Consider the following 12665-nt stretch of genomic DNA (forward strand, 5'->3'; position numbering starts at 1 on the left):
CTGAGATGACCAGTATCAAGGAGGTTGATTATGACCACCCAAAAATCAAGGCTGGTGAACGGAAGAGAGGTGTAAAGTGGAAATGTGGTTAGTCTTCTTGCCTTCTGGAGCTGCTTTTCTGGTTTGAAAGAGGTCTTTAGTGCTGTGAAACCTTGCTTGTAGGACGAGGAACAGGCTGTATGAAAAACTTTATATAACCTTTCTCTTTTCATCTTCCAGAGACAATTTGGAGTGGCTGGCCAGGGCCACTAACTGGGCTAAGTTTACTGCTACTGCCAGCTTGGGTGTTATACACAAGGTAATGTGTTCATTGCCCTCTGTTCAATATAAATGCTTGACTTGTGAGCACTGAAGGCATTGAGATAGGGATTCTGAAAGTTGCCTGCACTCCAGTTTACGTAGTGTATTGAAAGGCACGGCTGTAACAAAGCTGGTGTCTTTGCACTAGAAGAAAAGCTGTGCTTTATCAAGTCTGTCTTCTCTGATACCCGATGTAGTTTATGTCATATTTTATTGAGCCTCAAAAAGGTGGTAGTGGAACACAGCTCAAGGAGTCTTCTTCCTAGATCTTCTCTTCCTTTGTGAGTTGAACAGAGTCAATAGTTTCTAGCTATTAAAACTGCAGGTGTACATTTCTTAAGTGGTTTTAGGACAGTACTGTCCTTACTGTAGTAAGCTTCAATAAGTTTGAATGGTGACCTGAATAGTCATTTTCTTCAAATTCATGCACAGAAAGGGCATGTTTAGAGCTGTTTTGAAATAGCGAGAAGTCTTTGTAATTGTGTCGTGCGTCTCAGCCCTCATTAAGGTGGTCTAGTGAATGAACCAGTGTAGCTTCAGGCCAAATTTGTCATGAATCAGTGACCAAGTGATTGATGACTACATGTGTATTGTGGTTAATAAAACCCCAGTACAGAAGAATTCTTTTCTGATTGTACAGCACTGAAAGGCTGATTTTTGTGAGAAAGTAATGGCTATAACTTGCTTTCTCCTGACATATTTAAATATCATTGTGAAGTATGTGCATATGCTGTTTTTTCACCTTTCACTTCCCACTGTCTTCTCTTCCTGCTGGACACTGGACATACAGGGTCATGAGAAAGAAGCATTGCAGCTAATGGCAACTTACCTACCCAAGGACACCTCACCAGGGTCAGCATACCAGGAAGGAGGGGGCCTGTATGCCTTGGGTCTCATTCATGCTAACCATGGTGGAGACATCATTGACTATTTGCTGAACCAGCTGAAGAATGCCAGTAATGATGTATGTACTGGGTTCAGTGATTAACCTTTGTTTTGTTGGGAGTATCCAGCTTGTTTAGGGTTAGAGGTGGCTAAGACCATGGCAGTAGGGTGGTACTTACACTTTCTTTGGGCCTTAAATATAAAGTTTGGTTTTAACAACCTATTGCTGAAGGTTTAGGTAAGATTTTTAGGAAATTCTTTGAATTTAGGAAACAGTTGACAGTAAATCTAGCTTCATCTTCCTTACTCCTTGTGTATCTACTTAGTTTTGCTAGTAAACCTGCAGTATTCAGGGACTGTTACTGCTTATGGTTTAGCTGTCAAAAGAATAAGCCACAAAATGCGTCTGCTGCCCTATAGGTTTAATGCAACTTATTAAAAAAAACCCTATTTTACTTCACCACTCACTGTTTGTAAACCTCTACAAAAAGTCTCATTTTCAAGTTAGGAACAGATTAGTATTTTCCCAGCATGTTCCCTTCTTCTCTAGGGAATTTCACACTGCTTTAAAAATTCTGTGAAAGGATTCCACTCATCTTATTGCAGATGTATTGTTTTTCCTGTATCCATTGTTAGGTCAGAAGAGGATGTAGACCGTTCAAGCGGGTTACTGATTTACCTTTCTAGTTAAAAAGTATTACTAGGCAGCAGTTTTTACACATGGCACAGTTTTATGCTTTTATGTAAATCACCCAGTGGGGGAAAAGACTTTAAAGATACTAGAAAGTGTCTTGTGCTATGTGTAAAGCTTCTGGTACTCATTGTTTATGGGCTTTTGAACCACTATTTCTATAGTTTTCTGCCTCTTTCATCAGAATTACTGCCTGAGATGGTCAAAGTGGTATTTCTAACAGGTATTTCTAATTTTGGGTGGTTTGAGACTGAAAGTTTGCAGCTTTATGTTGATGGAAAAACGTCTACTTCAGCTGAAGCCATATTTTTCCTGGTTTTATGATGACTAAAGTTGCATATGCTTCTCTAGATTGTCCGACATGGTGGCAGCCTGGGTTTGGGTCTGGCTGCCATGGGGACAGCACGTCAAGATGTGTACGATCTGCTGAAAACAAATCTATACCAGGATGATGCAGTGACAGGTAAATGTTCTGCTTTCAAAGCAAATAACCATCTGAGGCCTTATCAGGCATCTGGGGTTTTTTGGTGTGTCGTTTTTTTTTTTTTCCAGGTTTTCTATTAGCAGCATAGGTTGCCTTAGCTGTGTTTTATTTACTGACCTTTTCCTAATCAGCATGGTTTTTTAGTTATATGGCACTAATATTCAGAGGTCCTGTCAGGACTGGTCTGTGGCATTATACCAAATATTGGTAAGACGTGCTATGTCTTTAAACAGTCTCCTATTTGATCTGTTGTCCTACTTCTTGTGTGATTTTCTAGATAGAATATTTACAGCTTTTGGGAACAGAGTTTGCTTGATTTTTTTTGCTTTTCTGTGCTGCGCAGGTGAGGCAGCTGGCTTGGCACTGGGACTGGTTATGTTGGGATCTAAAAATGCTCAAGCTATTGAGGACATGGTTGGTTATGCACAGGAAACCCAGCATGAGAAGATTTTGCGAGGCCTTGCAGTTGGAATTGCTCTGGTCATGTATGGGAGAATGGAAGAGGCAGATGCTCTCATTGAGAGTCTCTGCAGAGATAAGGTAAGTTTAGTTGTGAATTAATCCCTGGCCCTTTTGTTACACATGTGACCTTCCTGTTCTCTTGTGAAATCTCCAGCTATGGTAGGTTGGCTGTTTCAAGCCAGGGAAGTTCTTACATAAGTCTCAAGCGAGGCACTTTCACAGCTTGCTTCAGTCATCCTGATCAACAGTAGAAGAACAAAAGTGCTTAGCTGTGTATTTTTTAGTCTCATACTTTCTACTATAGTTCTGTGAGCAGCAACAAGGAGCATAACAGGTTGTAATGATTAAAAATGGATGAGGTTTGCTGTAGATGGTTCATTCTTGAGGATCTAGTAGTGGTTCAATAGCAGATATTGAATAAGAAGCAAAATAACACATCTGCCGGATACTGTCTTTGGCAGCCTGTGGTGTAGCAACTTTCTGTCCCCCTGAAATTCGTAATGACAGCCCTGCTTTGGTGATTGTCTTGTAACTCATCCCTAGTAAACAGTTAAGCAACAAAGCTACCTTTTTTCAGATTCCAGGCCCAAAAGTGGAGCAGATTTAAAATCAGAATTAGTAAGTCACTCTTTGGGTGGATATTAAATATTGCTGTTTTCTCTTCCAGGATCCAATTCTCCGTCGTTCTGGCATGTACACTGTTGCTATGGCATACTGTGGCTCAGGGAACAACAAGGCTATCAGGCGCTTACTACATGTGGCTGTAAGTACTGTGGGCTTAGAAGCACACAGCAAGAAGTATGTGGTGTGAGAGTAAGCGCATCACTGACAGGTTTTGTGTCTGTGGTGTTAATGTTCTAGTCTAAATCAGAGGTTGTGAAATGATGAAAGCTTTCCTTAACACTATGAGTAGCAATAACAGGGTCTTCTGACATTAGGATAACTAGACTTTCAGCAAGAGAATATTCAGCCTGATACCACAAAAAGGGAACTTGTTTAAAAATAAACACAATCCAAAAATAGTTGGTAATGGCTTTGTAGTGAATAGTCTGTGTAACAATGGGCTGGGAAAAAGCAACTTAAGCTATAAAAGATGAGGTCTGTCTGCTCCTTGATTGGCTTGCAGTTACAGCGTATGAACAAGAGTGAGGCCATTTCAGCTAAGGCTGAACATGATTTTTAACTTTCTCTATTGTTGTATCTTCCTGATTAACTTGGCTTGAAATGTTTAACCTGGCTTGAAATGTTGCAGAGTCCTCAAGTGTTTTAACTACATTCTGAATGTCCTGTTTTCCCTTTGGTAGGTGAGTGATGTGAATGATGATGTGAGGCGGGCAGCTGTTGAGTCGCTTGGTTTCATTCTGTTCAGGTACAGTATCTTACTTGGTCACTTCTACAGCCTTCAATTTGATGTCCATTGCATTTTCAGGAATTGCGTATGCTATTGCTTTCACAAAATTACGTAATTGCTTACTGAGTGGAGGTTGAAAAGTCAAAAAATTGAGAGAGAATAAAACTTCATGCAGAATTAGAAGCCTTCCTTAACGTTCAGCAGATGCTTAATGAGCCTTTCTGTCAGTTTCCAGACTTATGGCTTAATTGTCTGAATAGAGTTAGATGAAGTTGACAAATAGAATGAAAAATCAATATTTGCAGGATTGAGACTTAATGAAAAAATTAAATATAAGGGGCTTATGCCAGGCCTCTTAAAGGCAGCAGTACTCAGACAAATATGTCTGCCTGATTGCTATCTACAATGTTCTTGGAGGTCATGACTTTAGCAAAATAATTTGAAGAAGAATGTTGAAATAATCTTTGTTTTTAAGTATCCAGTGCTAAACCCTGACAGGTTACTGGGGTTACATTGTGGTAATGTAGAGCCCATCACAAAATAGTCATGTTTGCTTTGGTTCTCTGAAGTGAAATCAGTTGCTGATCTGGTATTTTCTAGTGCTCTATGGATAGTTCCCTAGGTAAGAGGTGCTGGGCTTGGTTGGTGTGTGTTTGTTTGTTTGGTGGTTATTGGTTTTCTGCTTGGTTGGTTGTTTTTTTTTATTAGATTGGGGAATTAAAAGTCTCCCCTTCATCTGTTAATACAGTAGTCTGTGTAATTTTAGCACTGAGTTAAGCTGCAGCCTTTGGGTGTGTCTGAGAGGAGGTAGTGCATACATGGGTCCAGCACTTGTAATGTAAAAATCTTTGTTCACATCTTCCTTGGATAGTGGCAGTTTGTAAAGTCACCCTTAAAAGCTGGATAAGAGGTGCTTAAAGGTGGTATTAAAAAAATGGGTTACTGATACGATGAGTCAAGTTCGTCATTAATGAACGAGTTTTCTAGGTGAGCAGCAGGTGTCTCTCAAGAGCTTCTGCTCTGTTGCATTGTTTCTTGCTGCATAGCAATAGTCTCCTGAAGTCAAAAGGGTCTGTTTAACTGGCTTCTGCATCTGTGTACAGAAGGAAAATTCCATGCAGGCCTTCCATATTTTCAGGCATTTTTTTTTCAAACAGGTTGTGACAAACCACTTTTGATCTCTGATTTCAATGTGATTTTTCTTCTCGATAAACACAAAATGTAATTGGACGTCAGTAGCTTCCTCAAAAATGAGAAGCTTTCAAGGCTCTGAGCTAAACCATTTACCATGTGCTTGCATCTTATTGGAGCAAGGTACTTCTGGGCCTGTTTTCTCCATATCCAGCAACAAGGAAATGAGTAACATTACCTTTGACTCTTTCACCTGCTCTGCAGTGGTTCATATCTTATCCTGCTTCTTCTTCTGAAGGGGTACAGTCCAATACTTGCTTGTACAGCAAGGAGAAACTTACAAATTCCAGTGTCCACCTGACTTGGTAGCAAAGGACTGAAACTTTTTACCTCATTATCATTGGCTTCTGGAGACTGAAGGCTTGTGTCAAGCTGTTGTAACTGCTAACATTTTTCACTTGATAACTTCCATAAAGTACATGATCAGTTGTTTTGCTTTAAGACGCAGTTCTGGAGGGAGCCCTTGGTTTGTCTAGCCCAGACTCCTGCATTCACATGCAGCAGTGGATTTTCTGCCTAGTGGGCCCCACAGGTTACCCCGCACATTATTCTCTCTAATTATAAACCAAAAGCTGTGTTTCAGTTTCTGGAAATAAATAATGTACATCACTGTAGTGATCTAAAAGGAGGTTTTACATTTACATTTCCTGTTTGCTGAAACTGCTAGTTAGAGCTAGTTGTGTTCTATAGCCCATAAAGAACACGTGGGCTATGCGTTTGTCAGAGTTTGTGCGTAAAATGACATCTCTTAGGACTGTTGCTTGTTGAAGTCTATCTAGATTTTCTTGTGTTAAAAGCCCCTGATACAGCATTGAATGCTGGCAAGAGTCAGTAATCTGTCAGCTGCTAGGTGTACAGAGCTTTTGAATGAAGTGGTTTGTGATGGGAGCTGAGCAGGTCTCTAACATTGTGGGCTAAGCCCCAGAAATTAATCTTGTCTTAGGTGGAAGAACGTGACTGAAGCTCCTGTGAGAAGAGATGTTGTTGAATTCTCTGTATGTGGTTGCAGAAAGAGGGTTATGAAGTCAGGATTCAAATAAGAGAATAAGTTTGTTTAATGCAAAAAAAGCCTTTTTGTTTTTTAAGACTTATGATGAAATGGAAAGCACAATAAAGTGATTTACTTTTTAAAATTGGAAAGAATTATTTTTATCTTAATTTTTACCAATTCAGATCCGGAATTGATTTTTGTTTACATTGCAAAGTGAGATGTAATTGGTTTATATAGTCAGCTTTTTTTAATATTGCTATATGTTAGAGCAATGCTGCAGTGTATCTAAACACTGTAGTTTATGTGAAAAATGAGGAGGTAGATGTTTTATAGATATAACAAATACGGCTGGGGAGAAGGCTTCAATGTGGGAGGCAGCAATGCTTGAAACTGTGAACTAAAAGGGTTTAATATTCTCATAGCAGTGTTAAGGGCCATGGGGAAGAAGGACTTAAGTTGCGAGATGCTGCTTATGCCTTGGTGCGGTATTGTTGGGAAAAGGCTAAGGGCAGGAGAGGTAACAATGCAGCCTCTAGAGAGTCTCAAAAGAAAGATGTAGTCTCGGCTGTTAAGTGTAGGCTACCCAGAGCCAGAGAACTCTGCATGGCTTATGTTCAGTTCTTCATTTTAGGATTAGGCAAGTGCGATAGTAATGTTTCCTGCTTTTGTATTCTTTGTGTTTACATAGTCTTTGGTATTTTAACACTATATATTTGTTTTGAGGCAAACATAGGTCAGATACTTAGATTTTGTTCCAGGAATACTTGGACAATTTGTTTTAACCTCTGCAACCTACCTTTATCCAGTAGGCAGATGGCAAATCTTCTGGGTAATTGAGTAATAGGCTAACAGTCACTCTAATGTGATCTGTACCAGTCACTTTTTAAGTTCATTAACTGTGAAGAAGAGGAATTTAGTGAAACATACCTGCTTGTTGATTCTTGCATGGGGAAAGGTGAAAGGGTTTTGATTAGCTCCAACCCATTTTTGTCTTATTGTGTCTTCCTGGGGAAGGAGGGTGAGGGTCCCTTTCAGTGAAAGGTTAATAGTAACAGAAATCTTCCTATAACCAGAAGAAGCTTCAGACTTTCACCGAAGTATTTTTAGGTTTGAAAGTGCTTTTATCTATAGGTTTGAAACTGGAAACAGCTGTGCGTCTTCACTGACCAAACTGTTGTGCACCGGAGAATTCCCTTGGCATCTCTGGCAAAACTAATCTAAATTCTAATGAAAATTGTAGCTGTACACTCAGATTGAAACAATGAATGCATTTGTGCAATCAGTACACTATGACATCTTGCATTAATTCTTCCTTGCTATTTTAGCATCATTCTAGACCACTTTGTATTCATGAGATTCTACTTCAGGAAATAGAGCTCAGGGCCTTATGTTGCCTGAGAGCATTTGAAAATCTCTGCAAGTGTTTTAACTTCCTACTGTAAAGTAGAATGTCTACACAGCTAAGCAATATGATTGGGTTCAAATCTGAGATAGGTGCAAGCTAGGCTGAAGAAACCTGCTGAAATCTCCAGAGTATTCCTTTGATTAGTCACTTGGTCCTTACATCGTAAAGCTTATAAGCACTGCCTATAGTGCCTATAATAAGCCTATCAGCTGATATATAAAGATTTTCGTGTCACTAAATCACAGCGTGCGTGAGAAGAGTGACAGAAACCAATCTAATATTCCTCCCCACCTCTCATTCCAGAAAAATATTTTCAGATTCCCAGATATACACACTAAAGCTTTTTAACTGAGTAACTAAACATTTTAAGCAGTGCAATTTATAACTAATTTGATTGTCTGACCAAATCCTTGAATTTGCTTTAAAACTACTGTTCAGCAGCTGAAGTTTCAAGTTAAGTCATAAAAAAATGCTGAGATTCTTTGAGCCATTAAAGTAAGTTGATGTTTTGTTGGGTTTTTTTAATGGCAAATACTCCTGTTGGATTTTATTAAGGTATATTGATGTGCATCTTGCAGAATAAAAGACTTATTTGTTGTGCAGTGGTTAATGTATTTGAAAATGAGTTGCTGTCAACTGTCTAGAGCATTCGTGAAGAGGATCCTTCAGAAAGCAAAAAGCTCCTAATTTTTAAGAGCATGATACTGTTTTTCAGAGGTTGGAAAGGATCTTGGTACCTGGATGCAAGGAATCTTAGGTGTGGCTAGACAAATAGGGTTTGACATAACATTTTAAAAAAGTAAATATGGACCTTTCAGCAAGTCATCTTTCCTATTTTGTAGCTGGCTTCCTATTTAAAAGCTAAAAAGCTGCCTCTCCTGCAGGGCAAAAGCCTTCCTTTGCTACTGGAGAAAACAGTGTGTCCCAGGGGAATGGACAGTGACAGTAAACAACATGATGTCAAATAACAAAGCAGAAATAGGGAAGTTACTTCTCTCCTGACTGCTGTTTTTACCATGTTGATAGTTACCTAGAGAGCCAAAGGGGAAGTGAAACGAAGAAGTGCTTCTTAACAGTTGTACGTAGGCATTTTTATCAATGTCATGAAAGAAATCTAATGTTTCATGGTAGTATTAAGTCAGTGCTGAGAACGGGCCAGAACTCTGGGACTCTTGCCTCCAGCTTCCAATGCAAAGAGCCAGAGGAGCTCTGGTGAATGTCCTGTCTCTTTTGGCTCCAGAGTACCAGGTTGTTCAGTATGTATTCACCAGGTTTACTGTGCTTGCATTACTTTACCTTTTAAGGCTGAAGTTACATATGACAGCCTAGAAAAAGATTTAGGGGAGTAATTCTTTTGCTTTCTCATACCAGCCTGAAGTGCTGTGGATTTTTCCACAGTAAGAAAATGGTGTAGGAAAATTACATTTTCTATGAAGCAGCATAAAAAAATCAGCATGCCTCTTGTATGCTAGTGAACAGCTTTATAACATCAGTCTCTCTTCTCTTGTCCTCTGCTTAACACGATTTTTAAACTGTATTTTGATGCATTTGAAATCAATACAAGTATGGGAAGATGTGAAGTGATTAGGAAAGTTTTACATTTGGAGAATGCAAGATAAGTGATGAATACATTTTTCTGGCTGCCTGAAAATTTTCTTAGAATCATAGAATAGTTAGGGTTGGAAAGGACCTTAGGATCATCTAGTTCCAACTCCCCCGTCATGGGCAGGGACACCTCACACTAAACCATACCACGAAAGGGTCTTGCAGCTTAATCCCCCAGATGATTTGGGACTCGTTCCACAAAACATGTTTTAAATCAGCACAGTTGAGATTAGCTGAATTTCTGGCTTCTCTGTTTCATAGAGTGGTTTAAAGGTTGGGATTTTGTTTGGTTTTGCTTGGTTTTTTGGGGTGGTGGTTTTTTTTTTATGATATTCCCTTTATTTTCATTTCAAGACACTTGAATTCTGTTAGGCTTCAAACTCCATTGTTTTCCTCTCTTCAAGGCTGCTAAGGTGGGTATATTTATAGGTAGTCCTTATGTCCATGTCTGTGCTGTAATTTTTAATTAGATAGGCAGCCAGAACATTAACTAAATATCTCCTAATGTATTAATGAAACAACAACAACAAAAAAACCCTCATACTTGTCCATTGCTCTTCTAAAATGTGTTTCTTCCCATAGTGCTTGTATGTTGCAGATCAGCTTTTACTCTTGTCTGTCTTGCTTCTCTAGTAGTTTAAACAGAAATGAAATATGCCAGATAAAAGCTTCTATGATAATGAGGAAAGTTAAACTAGGTAACTGTATAAGTTACTATTTTTATGTAGTACATTGAGGCCACAGAGCTGGCCACATGATTGGTTTGTCATGGGCCAGGTTCTGGAAGAATTGAAAGCATCTTACTTCAGAGAAAGGAATGCCTTATAAATTTGTGTTGCTTAAAGATGATGCCCGTGGATGTGGTCCTGAGCTTCCCATCTTGCTTGTCAGTACCACACGAGCAGTGTTGTCCTTAGTTACTGTACAACAAACTTGTGCTTTCTTACAGTAGCTTGCAGTGACTCTCTTATGTTCAATCATGTCTTGCTAATGAAGGTAATGTCTTTGCTCAAATCTGTTCTTGTAGATACAGTTGCTAAAACAAGATCTCTGCTGTCTGTTATATTGTCTTTTTATTTCATAGTTCTGCATCTTCTCATCATCTTTCTTCTCCCTCTGTCCTCATGCTTTCCAAGACTGTTACCTGAATTCTTCACTTGTTTGCTTTCTCAGTGGACAAGAAATTTCTTTTTACACTTGTCATGTTAAATGGAATGTGCATGTTTTTCTGTCCATGGAGAAATTTCCTTTCTTTGTAGGAAGACTGGATTTTTGATGAGTCACTAGTCCTTTGGATTGAGGTTTATTATTGCTGACTATATTCAATAACTGGAACATGTTTCTTTATATGGTTACTAAAACTGAGAAATCTATATGCCTGCTTCACAAAATCTTTGCCAAGTGAGACTTTTTCAAGGGTCATTTCCTGTTAGTCTAACCACTGATTACTAAGAGGCCTTACTTTGGGGGGTTCATTTTATTCCTACTCCCTCACCCCTTGAGCTTCAAGTAGTCTAGGTCTTAATAAGGCTTTTGATTCTCAAATATTTTTAGATGTAGGTATCTTTTACAAGTATAGCAGTCCATCAATTCTGGCTTTAACTACAGGATCCCCTTAAACAAATTTTAACAAAAAGAGGTGTAAGAGCAGTTAGAGCTTTTTCTTACTTAAGTGACTAGTGACTATCGCCAAAAAGGGTAGGAAGAAGACAACATAGTTATAGTAAGTAACACAGAAGTATTTTTGGTAATTTCTTCTGGGACTCCCGTGGCAGTTTTTACATTAGGCTCCATATCAGGTATGCATATGTTCTAAATTAAATATATGCAAATAAATGTTGAAAGGACATTATCTTTCATACTTTCTGTTCTGAGGAGGAAAAATCCTAAGCCTTTTTCTGTACATAATTTTAGTTTGTAACTAGAGGGTTCTGAAAACACTAAAAATGAAAACAAAGACCCAGCTAAAAATGTTACTGTAAAGGGGAACTATTGGGAAAAAATGGTGAGCTGGCTGCTTACTGTGAGAACTCCAGTACTTTGGGGAAATCTGATTTGCCTTCCCAAAGAAAGATGTTCTGGAACTGTCAGAAGCTCCTCATTTCACAGATGCTAGACTCTGGTAACTTTTATGGATTGTGATGAGCGATTCTATGTATGAATTTGATGCTCTGATGAAAGGCTTGAGCATGTTTGAGAGAGTGCAGATTGGGACCTACAATCTTATGCCATTAGTCCAGTGAAATTATTCTGAGCTAAGCTAAACTGCAGATGTGTGCAGGTGTGGATAGTACTGCCATCTCTGCTGTCTCTTAAACACTTGCTCTTATTTTCAAGTGCAATAGCTATTCTATCTGTGATTTTTCTACTTTGTGTGAACTATATAAGATAAGGGAAGGCTTTCACTGATGTTCCAAGAGCTGTAAAAAAGGAAGTTTGTCCATCTAAATTAAAGGAAAGTTCCAGGCACTGCCTGTCCTGGTTTACTCATGATCACTGATGTGGTATTGTCCTATTATGGTTAAATGCTCTCACTTTCTTAGTATGAAAACAACATCTGACAAATATAACAATACCAGACATATTTGTATGTGAGAGTAATGCAGATGAAATTCAGGTGGGTAAAAGATTCTACATACCCCTACAGTAAAACAACAAAGGGACAATTTCAGCACATGGAAATTTGCTCACCCTGCTAAGAAACAGTTTCACCTGTTGTGGAATGGACACCTTTTGGTCTCTGGAGCAAGTGATTCTGCTTCTGATACACATACGCATAGAGAACAAGAAAAGCTCATACTTGGATACACAGTCTCAGCAAAGGAATATGTCTGTAGAAGGTAACGCAGTGAGTGTATGTGCTGTTCTGTTTACACAGAGTAAAGGTGGATTTAAATTAAAACAAGCATGCTTGTATCCCCTTGCTAATTTCATCATAAAGCATCAACCTACAGAATGTTCTGTTTTCTTGTCAGAGTAAATATTAGTGTTTGTACAGAGATGCTTTTCTTATAAAAATGTACTTTGAAGAGACTGGGGGTAGTGAGAACTGAAGTCAGATATGCAGATTGGTTTAGCTTTTATTTATTTCCCTTTTCCTGTTGGCTACAGTTCTGCATCAGTCATTTATCATGGAATGAAGTCGTGAGTGCCACCCTGGGGTTGGGGTTAAAATAGGGGAGAGTTTGGAGGAGAGGAATTAATATAAATTTGTAAGGTGTTGCTTGCATAAATAACAGAAAACAATAGTATTTATACCATCTTACAGTACATATGTGTTGTTACCTAGAACAATACATA

The 12665-nt window shown here is 38.8% G+C and overlaps 1 protein-coding gene across 1 annotated transcript in view; it reads left to right on the forward strand.

Annotated features, from left to right (window-relative positions):
* The window catches only part of PSMD1 (proteasome 26S subunit, non-ATPase 1), a 70243-nt gene that overhangs the window by 12769 nt on the left and 44809 nt on the right, over positions 1–12665 (forward strand). Inside the window, exons 11-16 of the mRNA XM_057427173.1 lie at positions 220–298; positions 1091–1264; positions 2228–2339; positions 2704–2900; positions 3490–3585; positions 4127–4191. Of these exons, the coding sequence (XP_057283156.1) occupies positions 220–298; positions 1091–1264; positions 2228–2339; positions 2704–2900; positions 3490–3585; positions 4127–4191 (723 nt within the window). The remainder of the gene's footprint in view (positions 1–219; positions 299–1090; positions 1265–2227; positions 2340–2703; positions 2901–3489; positions 3586–4126; positions 4192–12665) is intronic.

The sequence above is a fragment of the Pezoporus wallicus genome, unplaced genomic scaffold, assembly GCF_028554395.1.
Source record: "Pezoporus wallicus isolate ANWC-B61680 ecotype Strahan unplaced genomic scaffold, APGP_CSIRO_Pwel_v1 scaffold_7107, whole genome shotgun sequence".
Taxonomy (NCBI): Eukaryota; Metazoa; Chordata; class Aves; order Psittaciformes; family Psittacidae; genus Pezoporus; species Pezoporus wallicus.